This window comes from Schistocerca gregaria, chromosome 7 (genome assembly GCF_023897955.1).
Source record: "Schistocerca gregaria isolate iqSchGreg1 chromosome 7, iqSchGreg1.2, whole genome shotgun sequence".
Classification (NCBI taxonomy): domain Eukaryota; kingdom Metazoa; phylum Arthropoda; class Insecta; order Orthoptera; family Acrididae; genus Schistocerca; species Schistocerca gregaria.
This window is the reverse complement of record NC_064926.1, coordinates 480,201,858-480,222,638: the sequence shown is the minus strand read 5'-3', so window position 1 is coordinate 480,222,638 and position 20,781 is coordinate 480,201,858. Positions and strand designations below refer to the sequence as shown.

The following is a 20,781-nucleotide window of genomic DNA, read 5'->3' as shown; positions in this document are numbered from 1 at the left end:
ACATTTAAAGATGATAAAAGTGCATCAGTGCCAAGGTTTGATATTTCTCAAATTTTTGACATGTCCGATATTGAACATTGACAAAGGTTTTATTTTACTGTCCTGGATATGAATGATATTTCTTAGGGTGGTATATTTTTGTTAAAATGCAACATTTGTATACTTGTTAATGCTGGAAACCTAAATTTTCCCAATGAAACACATTAAAATTAATTTTTTTGTGCTATTCACATTCTGTTAATGAATGTGTACTAGCACCCACTGGTGATCTATGCGGCACTTAAGCCATGCTGAGGATACTGGAATTCTGCTGCACTACTCTCACATGTTCTCAATATTTATTAAGCTTTGCAGGAAACCATGGCTAGCAACAGATCTAGTAGGGTATCCTGTGATGGACTCTTTACATCCCTGACTTGCTACCCCTGGTGTTAGCACACAATGCTTCAGGGGTTGACCTTGTTTTACAGTTTATTCGCCTGCCTTTCTTCCATTCCCTCCTCTTCCTTTTTTCTCTGTCTACGCATTACTGACCTTCGGTAGACCTTGGCATTTTCTTTCCTTGTGTTTCACGCATTATACCCTTTTTGGGGTGTAGTTTTGTTGACTTGCCTAAAATAAACACTTCCATCCTAACCATCTTAGTTGTCTCTCTCTCTCTCTCTCTCTCTCTCTCTCTCTCTCTCTCTCTCTCTCTCTCCCTCCCCCATTCCCAATCTACTCCCTCTCCTTAAATCCAAGCAATGGAAATGGATCTTTCTCTTTAAAAATAATAATAATAATAATAATAATAATAATAATAATTATTATTATTATTATTATTATTTTGTACAGACAGAAATTTAGTTACCAGAGCATTACTTAAATGCTTTGAAGCCTCACTAATCAACAAGATCATTTTTTTTATTTTAAAATCTTTTAATGATAGCAGCTGGAGCTTTGTGAGGTTATGATATAGTAGTCATATTGACCCAAATTGTTTGCAGTGCAGTTAGTATTAATTATTGACATGTGTGTTAAAGTGCCCACTTCCAGGATGAGAAACTGTGCCGGCCCCAGATCAAATCAGCCCAGTAGATTGGCAACAAGGACCAGTGTGCACAAAATGGGGTATGCTGATTCCGTCCTGAGCAATGAATAGGAGACTAATGGCCTTAGAGGTTTAGTCTTCTTAAATCCATCATCATCATCAGCAGCAGCAGCAGTAGCAGCAGCAGCAGCATTAGGAATTGCTAGTCCAGCAAAATGTGGACCACAGTCAAATGGGCACCACAATGAAAGTGGGGCAGATCCTTGCAATGGAGGAGATAACTTCGGCCCAGCCACATGTGTCTGGCAAAGGACGGCAGAGTCCTTTTGAGAGGCAGACTCATCAAGGCCATCGTGTAGTGGAAAGGTAGGGATGGAGGTTGGGGAAAGGGCATCACAATCCGCATTAGCAAAGGCCCATCTGGGAGGGCTTCCACGCAAGGGATGGTGGAGAGAAGATAGGACAATTGAAAAATGATCACTGTTGCACAAATCACCATGAACTCCCCACTGAACAGAGGGGAGGAATCAAGGGCTACAGACAGAGAGTGCTGTGTGCTGCACTAAAGTGTGTGTGGGGGCTCCAGTGTTGAGAAGGCAGAGATTACGATCTGTCAGCAGGTCTTCAATAATCCTTCCCTGATCAGTGGCTACAGTACCACCCCACAGAGGGTTATGGGTGTTAAAATTCGCAAAGAGAAGTAAGGGGAAGGGATCTGTTGAAGGAGTGCAGGTCGTGTATGAGGCAGTCTAAATGGATCTGAATGGCAGCCACTCCCAGTGCAGCGTGAAGAGGAACTGAGGAACTAACAGCAGCCATGCAAACCAATGTAGACACCACCAGAGGCTCACAAAAGACTAACAAGGTTCTGGAAACTGAAAGAGGTGAATGAATATCTACAAAACAAGATTCCTGAAATGTAGCACAAGCAACAAAGTAGAGAAAAAGAGGAGACAGAAATTCTGGAAGATGATGATTATAATCATTACGATTCCACTGAAAGAGAGTATTACAAGAGGCCGGATGGAGACTGAGCAGGCCAGAATTGGTCATTATGCCGAGTCAGTGTCCATCAGCTGTAAGGACAGAGGGGCATCCACGGTTTTGTAGCAGGTGATTTCACTGCCGGAGGCAAAGATTTGGTGTCCTGTTGCACAACTGGAGGAGAATGCAATTGTGAAGGTACCATCATACCAGGCGGTTTGACAGCTGCAGTAGTGAACTGGAGGTTGCAAGACTGTGTGGCCATGTCTTCTGTGGAGCAAGGCGTAGTAAGGATGGTACTGGAAGTGCCAGATGCTAAGATTCCACAGTTCCGATTAGCCAACAAAAGTAAGGTACTTCCTCCTTCATTTGGATAGCCTTCTCTTCAAGATACACAGGGTATTCACGGAAGGACATGGCATGGTCATCATTACAATTGGTACTGCAGGGATAAGGAGACGGGCAATTGTCCTTGGGAGCATCCCTACCACGAGTATCACATTTGGCCGTGTTTTGACAGGACATGCGAGTATGGTTGTAACGTTGACACTGGTAATAACTTCATAGAGTGCTTTGAGCTTCGGTGGAAGCTCTACTTGATCAAATGTGAGAGAAAGAGTTCATGTGGGCACTGGAACTGCATCAACACCTTTCTGCATAATAAATTGATTAATTATAGCAGAGTACTGACCCACTTTGGTACATGTTTTCATAAGGAACTGAGATACAGTTGGGAGAGTCTTTGGATCTTTAGCCTCATTCTGTTTATGTTTGGTAGACACAGACTGAGATGGTGATTGGCTCATTGCAAAAAAATCCCCATGATTGTCAGTGTCTCCGATGGTGTGCTCCTTCAAACTGGGAGCCCCCCCTCAGAGGGGGGTGCACCAGGCTTAGGTGAAAGTTCACACCTCCTGAACTCCTGGTAGAGGGACCAACTAAAAACTGGGAATGTAACAGCTCATGCAATCACCCCTCCTAGGGCCCGGGCTATACCAGAGGGTAAGTGTGAACCTTGTCTGTCAACCAAGGGCTGGGAATAACACATTACACAGTCACCTGTTAAGCAACAAATCTATAAGCTGGCTTTCAGGAGTGCACGTGGAGGAAGAAAAAACAGAAAAATCAAACGCCGGAGTGTAGGAAAGGGAGAAGACGAGGAATGAATAAAGAAAGAAAAAATAGGTGAGAGACTGTTCCCATGCTGGGCTACTGACACTGCAACACATGTTCCTGAAAACATTCAAGACAGGAGGATAGATATTCAGCACAGAAAGGAAAGATGAGTTGCAAAGGCTGTGGCCTCATCATAGCCAAGCACAAACTCCCTCCTGGGAGGCACTCAGGAATCGTGCAACCTTTGGGCAGTGCTGCGGCTTTCCTCATTCATCCGGTGGCGGGCGAGGGGACGGGGTGAGGCCCCTACAGGTTATGCGGGAATAACCAGGCTCTGAATTATTCTTCTTACACAATCCCAGATAGATACCCAATACCCGACATTCAGCATTATGCCAACACAGTAGCCAGTTAATCAGTTTTCAGTGTTCTCGACTGTCTGAAGGCACTGTTATGAACTCCTATGGCCCCAGAGGGCACATCTAAAACAGCTATTATTGAGCAATTTGAGCTGTAGCAATTTATTTTCATGGCATTTGAGCTGAAAATGCTGCCCGGACATTGTAATGTTTCACTGACAGAATTCCCTGTTAAGTTTCCTATCTGCTTTCCCTATTTGGAGATGTCCTCATAGTCTCATCTTCTTCTTAAGCGAAGATCACTTCCAGCAAATATTCAAGGCTTTGGAGCAATTCAGAATAGTTTTCAATGAAGGAAAGTGCAAACTACACAGACAACACCTAACGTTTCTAGGTCACTTGGTGACATGGGCAGATGTTAGACCAACACAAGAAGACACAGACCTTATCGAGTAGGTACCCAGACTGATAACTTTCCACGACTGTCATTTTTGGGCATGACAGACTTCTAATGTCACCACAGAACACAAGCAGTCACAATCCAAGCACCATTAACAAATGTTTTAACCGGGAAGAGTGCTCGTGGTAAGTAAGCACTGCAGTGGACCAATCAGATGCAACACTCATTTGATAAAATAAAGGATTGCCTATACTAAGCTGTAATCTTGGCACACCCTATATGTTTGGCACCTTTTTGTCTATTATACAAGACGCAAAAAAAAAAAAAAAAAAAAAAACTATTGGTGTGGTTTTACAGCAGAGGATAGTCAGTCAGCAGCAACTACTCTGGTTCTTCTCGCAGAAACTCAGCACTGCATTGCAAATGGTCCGCCTATGACGGGGAATTGTTGGCGCTCTATCAAACAGTCAAATGTTTTTGTAACATGGGAGGAAACCCCTCTCAATTTTCAGGGTTAATCGGCCTCTTGTGCACCCAGTCCTCGACCCAGAACGAGATTGTACCCGTTATCACTCCCACCACCGCAACTATATCGGACAATTCACAACCCTCTTCCTGACACTTAGATCTACACTTGATGTTAACAAATTTCTCTTCTTCAGGAATGATTTTCTTGCCATTGCCGGTCTACAGTTTATATCCCCCCTACTTCAGCCATCATCAGTTACTTTGCTTCCCAAACAACAAAACTCATTTACTACTGTGTCGCATTTCCTAATCTAATTCCCTTAGCATCACCCGATTTAATTGAACTACATTTCATTACCCTCATACTGCTTTTGTTGATGTTCATCTTATATCCTCCTTTGAAGGTGCTGTCCATTCTGATGAACTGCTCTTCCAAGTTCTTTGATGTCTCTGACAGAATTAAAATGTCAATAAAACCTGGTGGCAACACTGTTGTTTATGTTACATTTTAGAGTCATCAGTTGCCTTCTAACATGAGTTCAGAATGAAATTTTGATTCTGTAGGGGAGAGTCTATCGACATGAAACTTTCTGGCAGATTAAAACTGTGTACCAGACTAAGGCTCAAACTCAGGGCCTTTGCGGGCAAGTGACTGAGCTACCCAAGCTCCTCCATATACATGCTCAGTGAATTATGCAGTAAAGTACTCCAATTTTGCACTTCTACATGTGAGTGTTGCCTGGATACCTGTTCATCAGGACTTCCCTCTACAAATGTAGGCGATATTACTATCACATTTGCCAATGTAATGTTTCATATTGTAAATATTTTACTAAGCTTAAACTAAATATCTTAAGATATTAGGTTAAGGTGACTTGTTCTATTTACAAGTACCAAATAAAAAATAAATCTATCTTATAATGATCACAGCTGTTATGTGTAAATTCAAGCTTTGAATAAAACCTAACCTACAGTTGCAGTGACACATCCTTGTAACATGCACTATCAATGTCCAAGTTACAATAAAATGGTTTACATTCTTTCTAATTCAATCTCTTAATCCAAAATATATTAAAATATTTAATGTAGTCTGTAATAATTGTTTTCATTGTTATCTTAGATGCCAGGAATTAAGAAGAAACCCATCTGACCCATAGTTTCAAAAGAAAATTTAAGAGAAGCTTTGTTATTGGTTGATATAAATGGGATGTCCATCTGGGCAGCAGCTAAAAAGTGTGCAGTGTGTTTAGAACAACCCTTTCAATTCTTATAGATGCATCCTGGAAGAGCGGGGATTCTCTTTTTTAAGTTTCGTTCGTCAGGTTTTTACTACAGAAGAAGAGTCTCTAAGGTATCTCATGACCATCAGTTAAATGCATGTCAGTCTTTCAAAACAAGTTGTTATGAAGGTAACCTGTCAATACATGAAGTTCAGAACAAAGTGGTATTAAGATTCATGGTACACCAAATGTCAAGTTGGAGAATAAAACCTAGGCAATTTTCTAGAGCATAATCTAGAGTTATCATTACGAACATCATCTCCAAGTAGTATCACATGAGCATCTGGATCTAATAAGACTAGGCCCATCATAAAGCTGATCTATATAATGCTTGCCTTCTGTATAAAATATGCAATACATCTTTAATGAATTTATGATTATAAAGTGGACAAGATTGGGATTTCATCTATAAACAAGTCTCCAACGATTATTGATCCTAAACAGTGAAGCATCCACAAAAACAGGGTTTAATATCACAATTGTCACAGATATTAATGTAATTAGAAACACTCTACCCCATGCATTTCTATTTCCACAAGTGATTTTCAAAGGTCATGTGTTGCATAGACCTCCTCACAAGAGTTATGTGTTGGTATGGGTATCAATAGGAGTGATGCTTTTTGTGTTCTTGCACTACTTCATAAAATATGTAAAACAAGGAAAAAACTGTTTTGATTGTGGATAATCATGTGACCTATTCAAGATTGAAACCATTAACAATGATAGGGTTACTGAATCACAAACTCCAGCATCTAGATAGAGTTGTGTTTAGCCCACTAAAGAAATACTAGAACAGAACCTGTAAAATATGGTTACTAATCAACCAGGAAAACACCTGACAACTTCCAGTTCAGCTTAAACAACTGGGAAGGTCTATACTTTGGCTCTTACTCCCTCACATGTAATTTCCTTTTATCACTTTACCATCAGGAACATGAACCATCAATTCAAACATATTTTCTGATGGTGAATATTTAGTTTACTCTATCACTGACAGAACCAATCCTGGGCTAGCTGCTGAATTACGAGTCCAGTGAAGGGCCACTTTCAACTCCAATTCACCTGGAGATCCCAGCCATCACTACGCCGAAGTCTCTGGAAGAAATAATGCTGTTTCTGAAAGATGTGCATAAAAAAAGTTATGCACAGTGGCAAAAAACTGAACAAGTGCAAAATTCCAATTAACATCCCAGAAAAAGAAGTGATAGAACTAGAGAACAATCTAGGAAAGTGTACAGAGATAAAAGGAAAGGATGAAGATACATGTCAAGAAAACTCATGATGTAGGTAAACAGCAGAAAAATACCAGAACGATACACAGCAGGACATCGCATTAGTGAAGTAGTATCAGTACTAAATGATAGTATTCAGACAAATTTGTTGGAAGATTGAAGAGGACTTCATTGTTTGTGTGGTCTCCAGAAACCAATGAATTTGAGGTACAAAAAGAAGAAACTGTAGTTTTTATCATCAATGTGTGGAAAACAGGGTTAATTGTCTTTCCCTATATGTTTTTATGGGTTCAGCGTTTCATGAAAGAAAAAGGTTAGGAAGTTGAAATCTGGTTGAAAGATTTAAGGTTTTTACGAATTTTTAATCATTTTTTAAGAACAGGTGGGCCTCATAAGCTTCGGTTTCGAAGGGTTATATGAGATATATTTGACAGTTACATTATTAAACAAATATTTTCTTGCCTTCCACTGTATATATGTTACTTAAGCCTCGTTTCTCATCCCTTGGAGTTAGACCACGAGTATAAGGTATGGCCCAAAGTACAAGGTAATCCACAGCGAAACAAATACAATTGTACCAATACCTTGATTCATGACAGTTAAAAACTTATCGACATTCAAGCTACTGAAAGTGTTGAATATAATACAGAAATCGTAAACTTATAGGCTGTATATTGACACACTGTACCGATCGCAGCGTTCTTAACAGAGAAAAAAAACTATAATTTTGTGTAGCAACATACATCATGTTCGGTATATATAGATGGTAAAAAAAAATTAAAATTAAAACTGGCAAATGCAATGATAGTGGTACAGAACTATTACCACAAATGAGTGAAACATTTACTATTCAGTATGTAAGTCGGAGTAATGTGGCACTATATTCTTGACCTGTTCGCTATATCACACCACTGACATGGGAGCCCAATATACTTACACTTTATTGGGCAGTTAACTAAACAGTAGGTGATAGTAATTATATGGTGGAAATAATGTAACATCCCTGGTAACTGCACATTAACCTTCACCTCCCACCAACATACGGAAAAAAATCAGACATTTGGCATTGCACTTTCTGTCCGTACAGCAAGAACTCACTCCTGATAATAAACACCTTCTAAATCCAAAGTTTTTGTAGGCATTGTACGCAGTTCTACTACTACCTGACTTCTTGGAGCGTCAAATCCCTTTATTTTTTCTTTGATAGGCGATAAATCCTACAAAACAGCATCCGCAGCACAAGGAATAACACCTTAGTTTGCTGTAACATCACACTTAAGAAGTATAAATTATTGAAAACACTTACAACGACAAAGTCTGCAACATGTTCGACCGTAACATGCATTATACAACCGTACTGAACCACATACGTTAGTACATTAATTGCTTTCACGGTACTCTGTTTCAAATAATTAACAAATGCCATGAACTGTCAATAAAATTATCCTAAATTCAATTTTAAATCTGCGGTCATAACACCTTTCCAAAGATGTTAGCATCGTGTATACTATGCTCTTAAATTCGCCGATGTTGTTTTGTATACACATGTGACAGAAGTATCTTCTAGTGGAGTGCTTTGTCGAGTTCATTTACTCTCTGGTAAAGATTTGCAAGTCGCGTGAAACTGGAATGAGCGAGTGTGTTGTGGAATTTTCAGTGGAATTCAATGCTGTTTACTAAGGCAATGATTATCTGTGAAACGTGAGCTTAGCAACGCTTATTATTCCATAAGCGATGCAGGTGGTGAATCAGTGCAAATGAATAAAATTTGGAAAGAATATTTCGAGTGGACGTTAAGATGACAGCTGTAAATATAATCTAGAATCATCTACTTGGAGGAATTCATTGGCTGGTTGAAGCTGGTAAGAGTTCTTTCTGTCGTACTAATGTTCACATGTTCAGTGAACTGATTCATGTTTTCTAAACGACAGTATTATTTTCGATAAATAAATGCCATTCGTGCCCGTCTGCTGTACGATGTGTCACTGTTAACATTTTCCTGTAGATTTAAGTGTTCTGCCGGATAGAGTTAAAGGTATTGGTTAAAAGAGTAACAGGATAAGTCTAAAAAGTTTAATGAAAGAAATGACATTTTGTAAATTCTGTCTTGGATACGAGGTCTATCATTGTTTTATTGGAAAATGTGTCTGTAGTGGTGTTAGGTTTCTATATTTTTTGTTGTTTTTATTACGGTTCATTTGATCTCAACTTATGCTTTCAACGACAGAGGTATCGACAGAAATAATCGCAGTAACAACATTCTTTTTAATTTTTTTAAGCTGTTTCATGGAAGCTATTAGTCCAAACTCTTGGATTTAACTTGTCAATTAATAAACAGTGCGCTATTATAATGGCATTCACGTTGATTTATCGCCAAGTTCTGCTACTGGTGAAATTATTTCCATTAGAAGTAGTGTGTAGTAAGGAACTTCAATGCCTCAACTAATGATAGTTTATGGTACGATGCCCAGTGACACGTTCGCTTCCACAAGTGCGAACAGTATATGTACCGTATTCATCGTAAGGGTGAAGTTCAGACTTGTATCCGTCTGTGCTTACAAATTTGTTTTTGACTGGGTTCCGCCTTGAGCGCACACAGTTTTTTCGTCTTTTAACCCATGAAGATAGGAGAAAAAATTGTTTACCCAAGCCGGAACCTAGTCATAAGCAAACATATTGTATGTGCTGTTATTACATTAAAAACAAACAACATTTATTATATTTATACACAGTAGTATTAGAAATATTGTCGTCGCCCTCAGTTTGACCTTCACAACAACGTTGTCGTTATCAGTGCTCCAATTATTTGGAATGTACACAGTAAATAAAAAATAGGTTCAACCTAGTATTTCCAACTATTCAACTACACACCTGTAATTTGATATCGGATAGAGACTGGAAGTACTTTTGACTGTATCAAATATTCATGTAAGATCGAAAGACGATATCATACAAAAAGAGCTTAGACCGTGCTTTTAGGATTATCACAGTAGCACCATGAGAATGTACATTGGCTTATAGTTACACAAGTCACGTGTTTTAAGTATTTGCACTGATGCTGCATGCTAATTGCACAGCAGGTGACATGCGCCAAAATAAAATCCTCTTGCGCCAAACCGAATAGATCTCTGTAAGAAAGCTAAGTGACAATCATGGTCAGCATTCGCCCGTTGTATGGCTCTCTGTTCAAGTATTCCTGTCCAAAAACTAATACTTTAGTGCAGCAAATGACTTAAATACATCCGCTTGTGGTTAAGCACATTCCCATTCTACTGAAGAGCAGGGTTCCGTCGGCCTTGTTGGGCGAACGGTTCTAGGCGCTTCAGTCCGGAACCGCGCGACCGCTACGGTCGCAGGTTCGAATCCTGCCTCGGGCTGGATGTGTGTGATGTAATTAGGTTAGGTTTAAGTAGTTCTAAGTTCTAGGGGATTCATTACCTCAGATGTTAAGTCCCATAGTTCTCAGAGCCATTTGAACCATTTTCGAGCCGATGACCTCGGAAGTTTGCTTCCATAAGACCTTCTCACAAATTTCCAACCATCCAAGATGACAAGCTGCATCCCACCTATCAACGAATTCTCCAAGTAGTCACAAATTTTGTTTGATGTGCCGTACGGCTGTAGTTTTATAATTAGCATTATTGCGGTACTGACCCAGTTGCTGTTTGAAAGTCAGGAAATACAGCATTTACCTGATTGCCGGTCCATGACTTTCAGGATGCCCTGTGAGAAAAGAGCAATTTGGATTTCGCATAATTTCGGAATCCATGATGGCTGGAGGAAGTCGTTTAGTTTGAGATAGCTCATTATGTTTGAGCAAAGAGTATTTTCTAAGGTTCTACAAGAGATGAACGTCAACGAAACTGGGCGATAATTTTGTTCGCCCTTCTTGTAGACGAATGTGAACTGTGCTTTCTTCTAACCACTGCGCAGTTTGTTTTTGTTAAACGGAGCTTCTATATAATCTTTGAAAAAGAAAAGACACCCACCCACAAAGAAATTACCTGAATGTGACGGAAATCGGTAGATGTGAGATGTACATGTACAGGTAAACAAATGATTATAGTTTTAGAAAAAATTAATGATTTACTTAAGAGAGAGTGTTCCACAGATTGAGCAACTCAGTAGTGCGTTGGTCCACTTCTGGCCCTTAACCAAGCATTTATTCGGCTTGGCGTTGATCGACAGAGTTATTAGATGCCCTCCAGAGGGATATCGTGCCAGGTTCAGTCCAGTTGGCGCGTTAGATCGTAAAAATCCCGAGCCACTCGGAGGGTCCTGCCCATAGTGCTCCAAACGTTCCAAATTTGGGAAAGATCTGGGAACGTTGCTGGTCAAGTTAGGGTTTGGCAAGCACGAAGATAAGCAGTAGAAACTCTCGCCGTGTGCATGTGGGATTATCTTGCTGAAATGTAAGCCCAGGATGGTTTGGCATGAAGGGCAACAAAACGAAGCGTAGAATATCGTCGACGTAGCGCTGAGCTGTAACGGTGCTGCCGATGACAACCAGAGAGTCCTACTATGAAAAGAAATGACACTACAGACCGCCAATCCTGTTTGTCAAACCGTAAGCGGGTGACCATCAGGTTGGAATCCCATCGCTGTTCGAGGTGTATCTTCGACCTGAGATCTCATTGAGTGGAGTAAATTGCCTTTAGAGATGAGTCCCACTTGGAACTGAAGCATGATGGTTAGTGAGGACCTGTCTGGAGGCAAAGCCGTACAGTGGTGGGACGATCTAATACAACAGTTGGACAGAATTTGGCATTATATTTTTCAAGAGGACATCCAAGAACTCTCAGTCAATGCTAAGCCGATTAACTGAGTGCATAAAGCCCAGAAGTGGACCAGCACCTTATTGACTTGCTCTATTTGTGAAGCTCTTTTCCTTGAATAAATCATCCATTTTTCGGAAATTGTAATCATTTGTTTTTCTGTGCATGTGCATTATATCTACCGATTTCCATCCCATTCGGATAATTCCTTCGTGGTGCGTCGTTTTTTTTTCCGTTGTTTATCTTAGATTGTGTTATTAAGAGAGGGGTAACTCAATCGCAAATTCGATGTAGAATCTGACACTGAGTCTGTCAGGCCCTTTTTAACATTTCAACTGTTTCTCAACGCAAATAACACTAATACCTATTTCATTCATCTTTTCAGTGTTGTGGAAATAAACTGGGACAATATTTCTGTATCTTTCCATGCAAAGGAACATTTGAAAACTGGGTTCAGTATTTTTTATCTAACTCCATTGTCACTTTCACTGTGAGTTCAAAAGACACCGTTTCATCATTGATGTGCTCAATGTGACGTACGCGTGTACACAGCAACTATACTTGTGCACCTATCACACAATGGATGGTTTTTTTCCCCCGATCTTCAGAAGGTTTATAGTACCACTTTGAAGCATAATAGCCTCGAACGAGCCATTGCTTGGTAAGTCCCTAACCCACCACAGTAATCGTACCAGGGAAAGGGGGACTTACGGTTTAACCCTTCCAGGGTTAAAATTTATTTTGCATATATCTGAAAAATACATGGTTGAAAATTGCCTTCCTTTGCGATAAAAAACTTTAGCTGACCGATTAAGAAATACGGCAAAATGGGACAAGTGTGTCCCCCGAACGCAGCTAGATCCACGTTAAATGTGTAATTTTAGAATGATTTTATGAGCATGTCTGTTATGGGAAAAGCGTAACAAATCAGTACCAAAACACATCTATTCTCTCGGTAATGAAAAGGACACAATATTGCACACAAATTTTCGACATTGCGTTTGAAGATGGCTTTGACGTACCACACACACACATACACACACCAATCTTTTCAACATTCTGTGAAGTTTTATGGGGCATATACGTCCCACTAATAAAAATTGATGTGCAAGCCATCAAAATTGCCGAGGTGGGTAATAATGTTTCAAATCAATGTCTGTGATGTATAAGAAAATAGTTACTTACTTCAGACATTCTTGGGATGGAGACGATAGCGATGGTGATTTGATCTGATTTTCGTGAAATAGGCGCACTGTGCCACCTGTAAACACACGCCGTCCCATTTGATCACTCACAGTCTTCTATATATCTAGCCCGTGGTCCGTAATATTTTTCTCCAAATTCCAAAGCACATCGGTTCATACTAGTATTAGACAGATAAGAGATATATAGACATCGCAACGCACGAAACTGCGTATTACTGTAGTGGGGCAAACCTGTCCCATCAACCACGAAAGGGCTAACATGGAATTCAAACCACGTGTAATTCCCAGCGAATTTTCAAATCATTGAGAGAAGGTCACACCGTTAGAGTATTTTAACAAAATGGAGCGAGTATTGCAAATGTCCAACAACATATTACTAGCAGATAGGATGGCAGCTTACTAAACTTATATGAAATTTAGTGTTCTTAAATAGACGAAAAATGAGCCAACATCGCTTGCCGACGAACTACGTGATGGAGCAACAGGAACTGAATAACTCTCAACCATTAAGTATCTAAGAGAATCTAACCGGAACCTATCAAAGGTGACGTGACATCAGTCTTCCAGTGGGAATAACAGGCGGCGGAGATTTGTCGGAAGAACACTGAGGAAGTGTAAGTCATAAACGAAGGAGGAAACCTTCAGAACCCTTGTACGATCAACTGTTCAGGTCTGTTTCTCGTTGTGGGACCCTCAAACAGCAAAATTAACGGAACAGGTAGAAATTCAGCAAACAGCTGCAGGTTTCTTCACGAGTTGGTTTTATCAGCGCAAAATTGTCACAGAGGCAGTAGAGGAAATGCGTTCTGTTTCAGAAAGAGCCGTACTTTGAAAATTCCACGCTCCAGTAAGAGTCAAGAATGACCGCGAGGGTATAAATAGAGAAATTCTGGGTTACGCAGAGGCAAACCGGTAGTTCTAGTTCCCGATCATCATCCACAAATGTAACAGGAAGGAAGAAACGTTAGTAGGTACACTGTGTTCCTCCTTGCTCCTCTCCTCCCCACCCCACCCACCGAACTGTGACATATGTAGTGGAGATAGATGTGAATGTAAGTACCGTAATGTTATGCTGTTTCCTGGAGTTTAAGCGTTAACGTCTTCTCCAAGTTTGGTGTTCGCAGAGGAACTTACACGAGATTATCTGGCTCATATGACATAATACTAAAGAAAGTCAAGGAGAAATTTAGAAAAGGAATGAAAGTTCAGGGAGAAGAAATAAAAACTTTGAAGCTTGGCGATGACATTGTCAGAGCCGACAAAGGACATGGAAGAGCATTTCAGCGGACTGGATAGGGTCTTGAAAACATAAGATAAATGTCAACAAAAGCAAAGCCAGGGCAATGGAATGTAGTCCAATTAAATCAGGCTATGCTGAGGGAATTAGATCAGGAAATGAATGAGACACTAAATGTAGTCGAAGAGTTTTGGCATTTGCCCGCAAAATAACCGAAGATACAGAGGATATAAAATTCATATTTGCTACAGTAAGAAAACACACAAAAAAAAAATGTGAACTTCGAATATAATTGCCGTATTTTAGGACCTGCAGCCTAATATATCTTGCAGTATGACATTTTAATGAATAGTTATTTCCAGTTAACTACTTATTAAAATAAATTTAAGTGTTAGGAAGTCCTCCTAAAGGCATTTGTCTGTAGTGCAACCTTGTACGGAAGTGAAATGTGGACGATCAGCATTTCAGACGAGAAGAGAGTTGAAGCTTTTGAAATGTAGCGCTATAGAAGACTGCTGAAGATGAGATGGATAGATCGCACAACTAATTAGGTGGTACTGAATCGAATTGGTGAGAAAAGTAAGTTATGGTACAACTTGACTACAACAAGCGATCCATTGATAGGGCACGTTCTGAGGCATCGAGGAATTGTGGATGTGGTAATGGCAGCAAATGTGGGGACGATTGTAGGGGGAGACCAAGGAAAGAATATAGCAAACAGGTTCAAATTATTGTAGTGTGCTGTAGTTATTCGGAGATGGAGGCTTTCACAGCATGCATTGTAGCGTGGGGAGCTGCATCAATCTTCGGATTGAAGGCCACACCACCACCACACGCCATTCATTAGTTTATCGAATATTTCAGTACTTTGCCTTCCAGAGTAATGTAAAGACTGGCCTTGTGGTGTGCTATCTGTGCTCATTTAAGGCCTCCTCCATATCACCTCAACTGCTTATCGCTCTGGTTCCACGTCCGCTTGCCATGCTGGCCCAGTTTCAAAGCACGTCATACCCATCTTCCCAAAGTTGAATTATAGCTGCAGTTACGATGTATATGATCTTTCACATAGTATTTAAACGTGAACTTTTTATAATCATTAAACAGCCGCTTACATGGTGAAACAGCAGTCATTTGAGGAGCAGACAGTGTATATGTTAAGATGATACACAGCTTACCGATTGCTCATCTACCAAAAAGTTAGTGTCAGTACTTCATTTGACGTTTACATAAGTATCAGAGTCCATAATAATAAAAAAAAGTGCCACAGTCTGACATAGTTGCGACCCTCCTGCATTCGTCGTGACAAAAAGAAAATATGCGTTTATAGCCGTAAAAATACACATAATGAGGTTAGTACAGGTTCAGACAGCGAAATAATTTGGTTGAAAATAAGGTTTAAAGGTGGATCAAACGTAGTCATTATGTGCTTCTATAGAACCCCCTGCCTCTGGAGCAGTATGGGCGAAATATATGCCAGGAATATTTCATGTAAATTTCCTGGTCATGTTATAGTATTCGTCGGAGATACCAACCTACAAGTGTACATTCAAGTTAACTAAGGCGGCTAGTGAGGACAGAGAATAATGTAAATTGCTTAAATGCCTTATCTGGAAATAACCTTGAGTAGCTAATGAGAGAACCTACTAGTAACGATAAAAAAAAAAATCCGAACGAAACCAAAATTAATGTAAGGAGAGCCATCGTAATGTTCCCTCTATTGTTCTGTAGAGGGATCAATACGAAATACTCCTTGCCATGCACTCTATTGGAGTTAATGCTTCGCTGGGTTACAGTTATCTTCTTTGATTCAAAAATTTTTAGTCGGACTAGTGCTCATTGATCGTGACAGTTCATCCGTGAGATTTAGTCTCAAGTAAATTTCCACTGAATTAATGTCGCATTGCGTGATCACTCTTAATATCTTTTACTTCCGAACAATTGAGCTTGCTAGCACGTGTTTCTTCAGACTTATCCTTTTTGACGAATATTTTTAAAACATTTTCCACTCAAGAGCATCTATCAGCCGTCCTTGATATTTCATTGTTAATTTACGTAAGAGAACGGTAATAAAACGTAATGAAACTTTGAAACGTTCCTTCAATTGTTACCTATTCACAGCTGAAAGGCAAAAATTTTCACCGTTCAAGAGTCAGCGGTAGAACCTTATTTGTCCTCATTTTCCGTCAACCAGTTTATTTCCAATAGCCCTTAGTCACTTCTAGTTGTTCAGTGATTCCGTGTTTTCAAGAAGTTATATGCTTCCAACATGTAAACTTCCTTGGCAAGACTTTGGTCATCCAGTGAACAATTTAATTCGAGCAGTTACTTTACCCTTCCAGAATAAATATTTGAATGTTCATCGATCGGGACTATGTCGCTGGCGGAAATAAAAGTCTGACATAGACCGAATTTTATCAGTGGTACTGTCTGATCAAATAAATCTCAAAGTACTCGCCGTTTAATAGGTGTCAAAAACTTCATTCAGATCAGACTCACTTCCAAAATTGTTATCTGTTCCCTTTCTTTATCAGTAATTGACATTTATTACCACTTCCGCTATCCATAGAAAGTGCAAAACACAAAAACATCATCCTCATTAAACAAAGTAAATTCTTCCTTGTGGCCAGCTTCTTAACTTCCCTTGATAATAGCCGGCTACGAATTGTCCGCTTTGCTGCGTTTCTCCAGTATGTGAACAGGCACCAGTTCCCTTTTCTCTTACTACCCACAACGCAAAACACGTACATACTTAAAACTTTATCGCTAAGGAAATATAAATTAATCCTTTCCTGTATGTCAAAATTAGATATAGTGCGATAACATTATACTCGTGACTGTCATCATTCCTGGCAACCATAACATTCTACTTTGACCCAACACACCATGCATATTTCACAGAAATCGTAAGAAGTTTTAATCTTACGTTAAATGAATAAACAGATCGAAGACATATGTCCAGACACTCTGTGACCTTAATGGTATCGAAACGGAGGGTGATTCAGAGGAAGCTGAAAGACTAAACCACCTTTTCCAAAACTTTTCCATTGAGAAAGATTGTGCTGTAACTTCTCCTTTAAATCGTCTTACTAATGCCCGAATGACAGATACAGAAATAAATGACTGTGGGATAGAAAAGCCACTGAAATAGTACAACAGAGAAAAGGCTACTGGATCAGAAGGGGTAGCAGTACGAGTTTACATAGAGAATGTGAAAGAACTAACACCTTTTATAGCAGCAGTTTGTTCCTGGTGAAGTGCTGGTCATTGCAGTTGACGATGGCTGCTGAACAGACACAGAACATGGTCCAGTCCTATTAATGTGAGGACGGTGGTTGACAGAAGACCATGCAGATGGATTATACAAAGGGAAAATTGGTTGCAGTACAGTCGACAGGTTATTTGTGAACAAAAGGATTGTGCACAGGAGACGGTGGCCCATTCACTTGTGAGACCCAATGGGATGCCGCAGAGTCCTTGTTGGAATGATGACTGTTGATTGGCAATCAGGGCCAGACGAACAGCTCTGTGGACCTTCAAACACTGTCCAGCTACAGGAAACTTTCACGCCTTCAGATCTGCGAGAGCACTTGTGGGGCCAGTGATAAAAGATCAGAAGAGGGCTTCCTGGAAGGAATCCACGACTTCCATTAATCGGCCCACTTCCACTGCACAGTTTGGTACTCAATCCGACGGATTTTCGGCAAGTGCAGCACACATCCCCTTACATCCTTGTCAAGTAATGGGATCTTAATGGACATGCCAGAAGACGTGGCTCAGGTTTTAACTGAACACTTCTTTACTGTAATTGTGTCATCCAGACAAGCTCCTGCCTTTCAGGTGTTCCGTAGGACTGTGGAGATGAGGAAGCTCAATTTCTTCTCAGATAATGAGGAAGTCTACAACATTCCATTCTCCATGTGGGAATTGGAATCATGTTTGTCTGCAGCCAGAGACACTGCTCCAGAACCTGGAGATCCATTATTCTATGCTTCATCATTTGTGCCCTGAAGCTAAAGGACAGCTCCTCTCTTGATTCAATCAGATCTGGTTTGATGGAGAGTACCCTACGACTTGGAAGGAGGCAGTATTAATTCCATTCTGGAAACTGGGCAAAGACCTTAGCACATCTAACAGTTGCCATAGTGTAGCCCTTACCAACTATATGGGCAAGACTCTTAAATGTATGGTGAACCGTCACCTTGTCTGGCTGCTTGAATCCCGAGGTCACCTGAGCTGCTCCAAGTGCAGTTTAAGGCGGTATCATTCTATGCTTGACAAATTAATTCTGCTGGAGACAGCGATACAGGAGTCCTTATGCCGAAACCATTTGGTTTATGTGTTTTTGACCTCTAAAAAGCATATGACACTACGTGTAGGTACAACATCCTTCACTAACCATGAATGGGGATCATGTGGATGCCTGCCACTTTTTATCCCATCTTTCCTCGAGGACCGGCGTTTTCGATATCGCATTAGCAATGCCTTGTCTGAGTGCTATGGTCAAGAGAATGGGGTCCCCCAAGGCTGTGTCCTCAATGTCACATTGTTTGCCATTGCTATCAGTGGCATTTCCTCTGCAGTCAGGAGCCCTGTCAAATGCTCATTGTTTGTGGATGACTTTGCAATCTTCTTCTCTCCTCTGATCTTTACAACAACAAGGCAGCTACAGCTGACCATTAGGAGGCTGGAGACCTGGTCCAAGACAACTGGTTTTCGGTTCCCACCAGAGAAGACTACATGAGTCGATTTTAACCGTGCTTGCCAAAGTTTTAACCAACCAGGGCTCACAGTGGGGGACAATATATTACTTTTACGAGAAACTGTGTGCTTTTTCGGTTTATTATTTGACTCTAAATTAACTTGGCTCCCACACCTGAAAGATCTGAGAATAAAGGGCTTCCAGTCATTGAATATTTTGAAATGCCGTAGTGGAAAAACATGGGGAGTTGACATGTCCCGGCTCCTGCAGTTTTATAGGGGATTTGTTCACTCACATTGAGTTTATGACAGCATGGTCTGTGGATCAGCCCATACTTCCTACCTCAAGAAGTTTAGATGCTGCCCACCATGAGTTTATCTGGATATTGACTGGACCCTTTTGGACCAACCCAGTTCGAAGTCTGTGTGCAGAGGCTTGTGAACCACCACGCTGGATTTGGTGACGTATCCTTTTGGCTCGACAGGTGCTGAAATCTTGGCATCACCTCAGTCATTAGCATGTAGTTCAGTGTTCCAACCCACTTTTGAACTTCTGTTCAGGAATCGGCCCCATGTGATCAAGCCATTTGGGATACGTGCTACAGGCTGTCTCAAGGATCTATCTCTGACGCATCAAAATACACAGCCAGGGATGGAACGCATTGCCACCTTTGTGCCTTCAGAGGCCCAAAGTGATTTTAACCTTGACACAGTGCAAGAAAACTTGTACTCCAGATAATTTTTTTATAAGTTTGGTTTTGTCCATTTTAAATATATACCACAGTTTTATCGTTGTTTATAGAGGTGGATCCCAGCAAGAGAATGTCCTCAGTTGTTCTGCTGTTTTCCCTGATAGAGTTTTTAAAGTGCATCTTCCGGAACAATTTACAAATTATGATGCAGAATTAGATGGCACTGGAGAGGGTTCACAGACATCAGTGTACAGGTTTTTTTTGTCTGTTCTGATTCACTTAGTGCACTTCAAGCACTTCACCAAATTATCCAGTATATCAGCTGATTCAGCTCATCCATGACTCCTTACAGCAGCTCCAACACCATGGCAAGGAGGTGATCTTTTGCTGGGTACCTGGCCACATCAGGATACAGGGAAATGATTTGGCCGCCAAAGCCGCCAAGGAAGCATGCCAGGATGGTGCTGTCGTTCAATGTCCAATCCTGTTGCAAGCCATTATCTCATTTTCTGACAGACGCATCATGCATCAGTGGGAGACTGAATGGTTGCAGGTGACAGAAAACAAACTGCGGTTGATCAAATTGACCACAAACGCATCGTGGACTTCATGTTGGCCTCACCATTGGAAGGAGGTTCTGCTTACCAGACTGCACATCATACATACCCCTTTAACACATGGCTTCCTCCTCCGGCGGGAGTATTCACCACTATGTGAAGTTTGCGTTGTGCCACTGTCAATTCAGCATATTTTGGCAACGGCTGTCCTACCTATACGTCTCGAATCCAGTAAGTCTACTAATATCAAATACCGGCCTTAATTTGAGGAAGAAATTTCTGAGGTTGTACGTCTGGAGTACAGCATTCTATGGTAGTGAAACATGGACTGTGGGAAAACCGGAACAGAAGAGAATCGAAGCATTTGAGATGTGGTGCTATAGAAGAATGTTGAAAATTAGGTGGACTGATAAGGTAAGGAATGAGGAGGTTCTACGCAGAATCGGAGAGGAAAGGAATATGTGGATAACACTGATAAGGAGAAGGGACAGGATGATAGAACATCTGCTAAGACATGAGGGAATGACTTCCATGGTTACTAGAGGGAGCTGTAGAGAGCAAAAACTGTAGAGGAAGACAGAGATTGGAATACGTCAAGCAAATAATTGAGGACGTAGGTTGCAAGTGCTACTCTGAGATGAAGAGGTTAGCACAGGGGAGGAATTCGTGGCGGGCCGCATCAAACCAGTCAGTAAACTGATCACCCCCAAAAAAAAGGACACTGATGACAATGCTGTTGAGTTCCCTA

At 40.7% G+C, this 20,781-nt stretch overlaps 2 protein-coding genes across 4 annotated transcripts in view; one reads left to right on the top strand and one right to left on the bottom strand.

Annotated features, from left to right (window-relative positions):
- Window positions 1–8,375, bottom strand: part of LOC126282260 (mitochondrial inner membrane protease subunit 1-like) — a 56,488-nt gene extending 48,113 nt beyond the window's left edge. For both annotated transcript variants that reach the window (XM_049981864.1, XM_049981863.1), the window contains exon 1: window positions 8,176–8,375. In XM_049981864.1, coding sequence (XP_049837821.1) covers window positions 8,176–8,295 — 120 coding nt within the window. In that variant the 5' untranslated portion in view covers window positions 8,296–8,375. The remainder of the gene's footprint in view (window positions 1–8,175) is intronic.
- Window positions 8,376–8,408: 33 nt separating this feature from the next.
- The window catches only part of LOC126282259 (zinc transporter 1), a 268,171-nt gene continuing 255,798 nt past the window's right edge, over window positions 8,409–20,781 (top strand). The window contains exon 1 of one of the 2 annotated variants that reach the window (XM_049981856.1): window positions 8,409–8,731. The gene's annotated coding sequence lies outside the window, so the exon portion shown is untranslated. The remainder of the gene's footprint in view (window positions 8,732–20,781) is intronic. The other variant, XM_049981857.1, reaches the window with a different exon arrangement.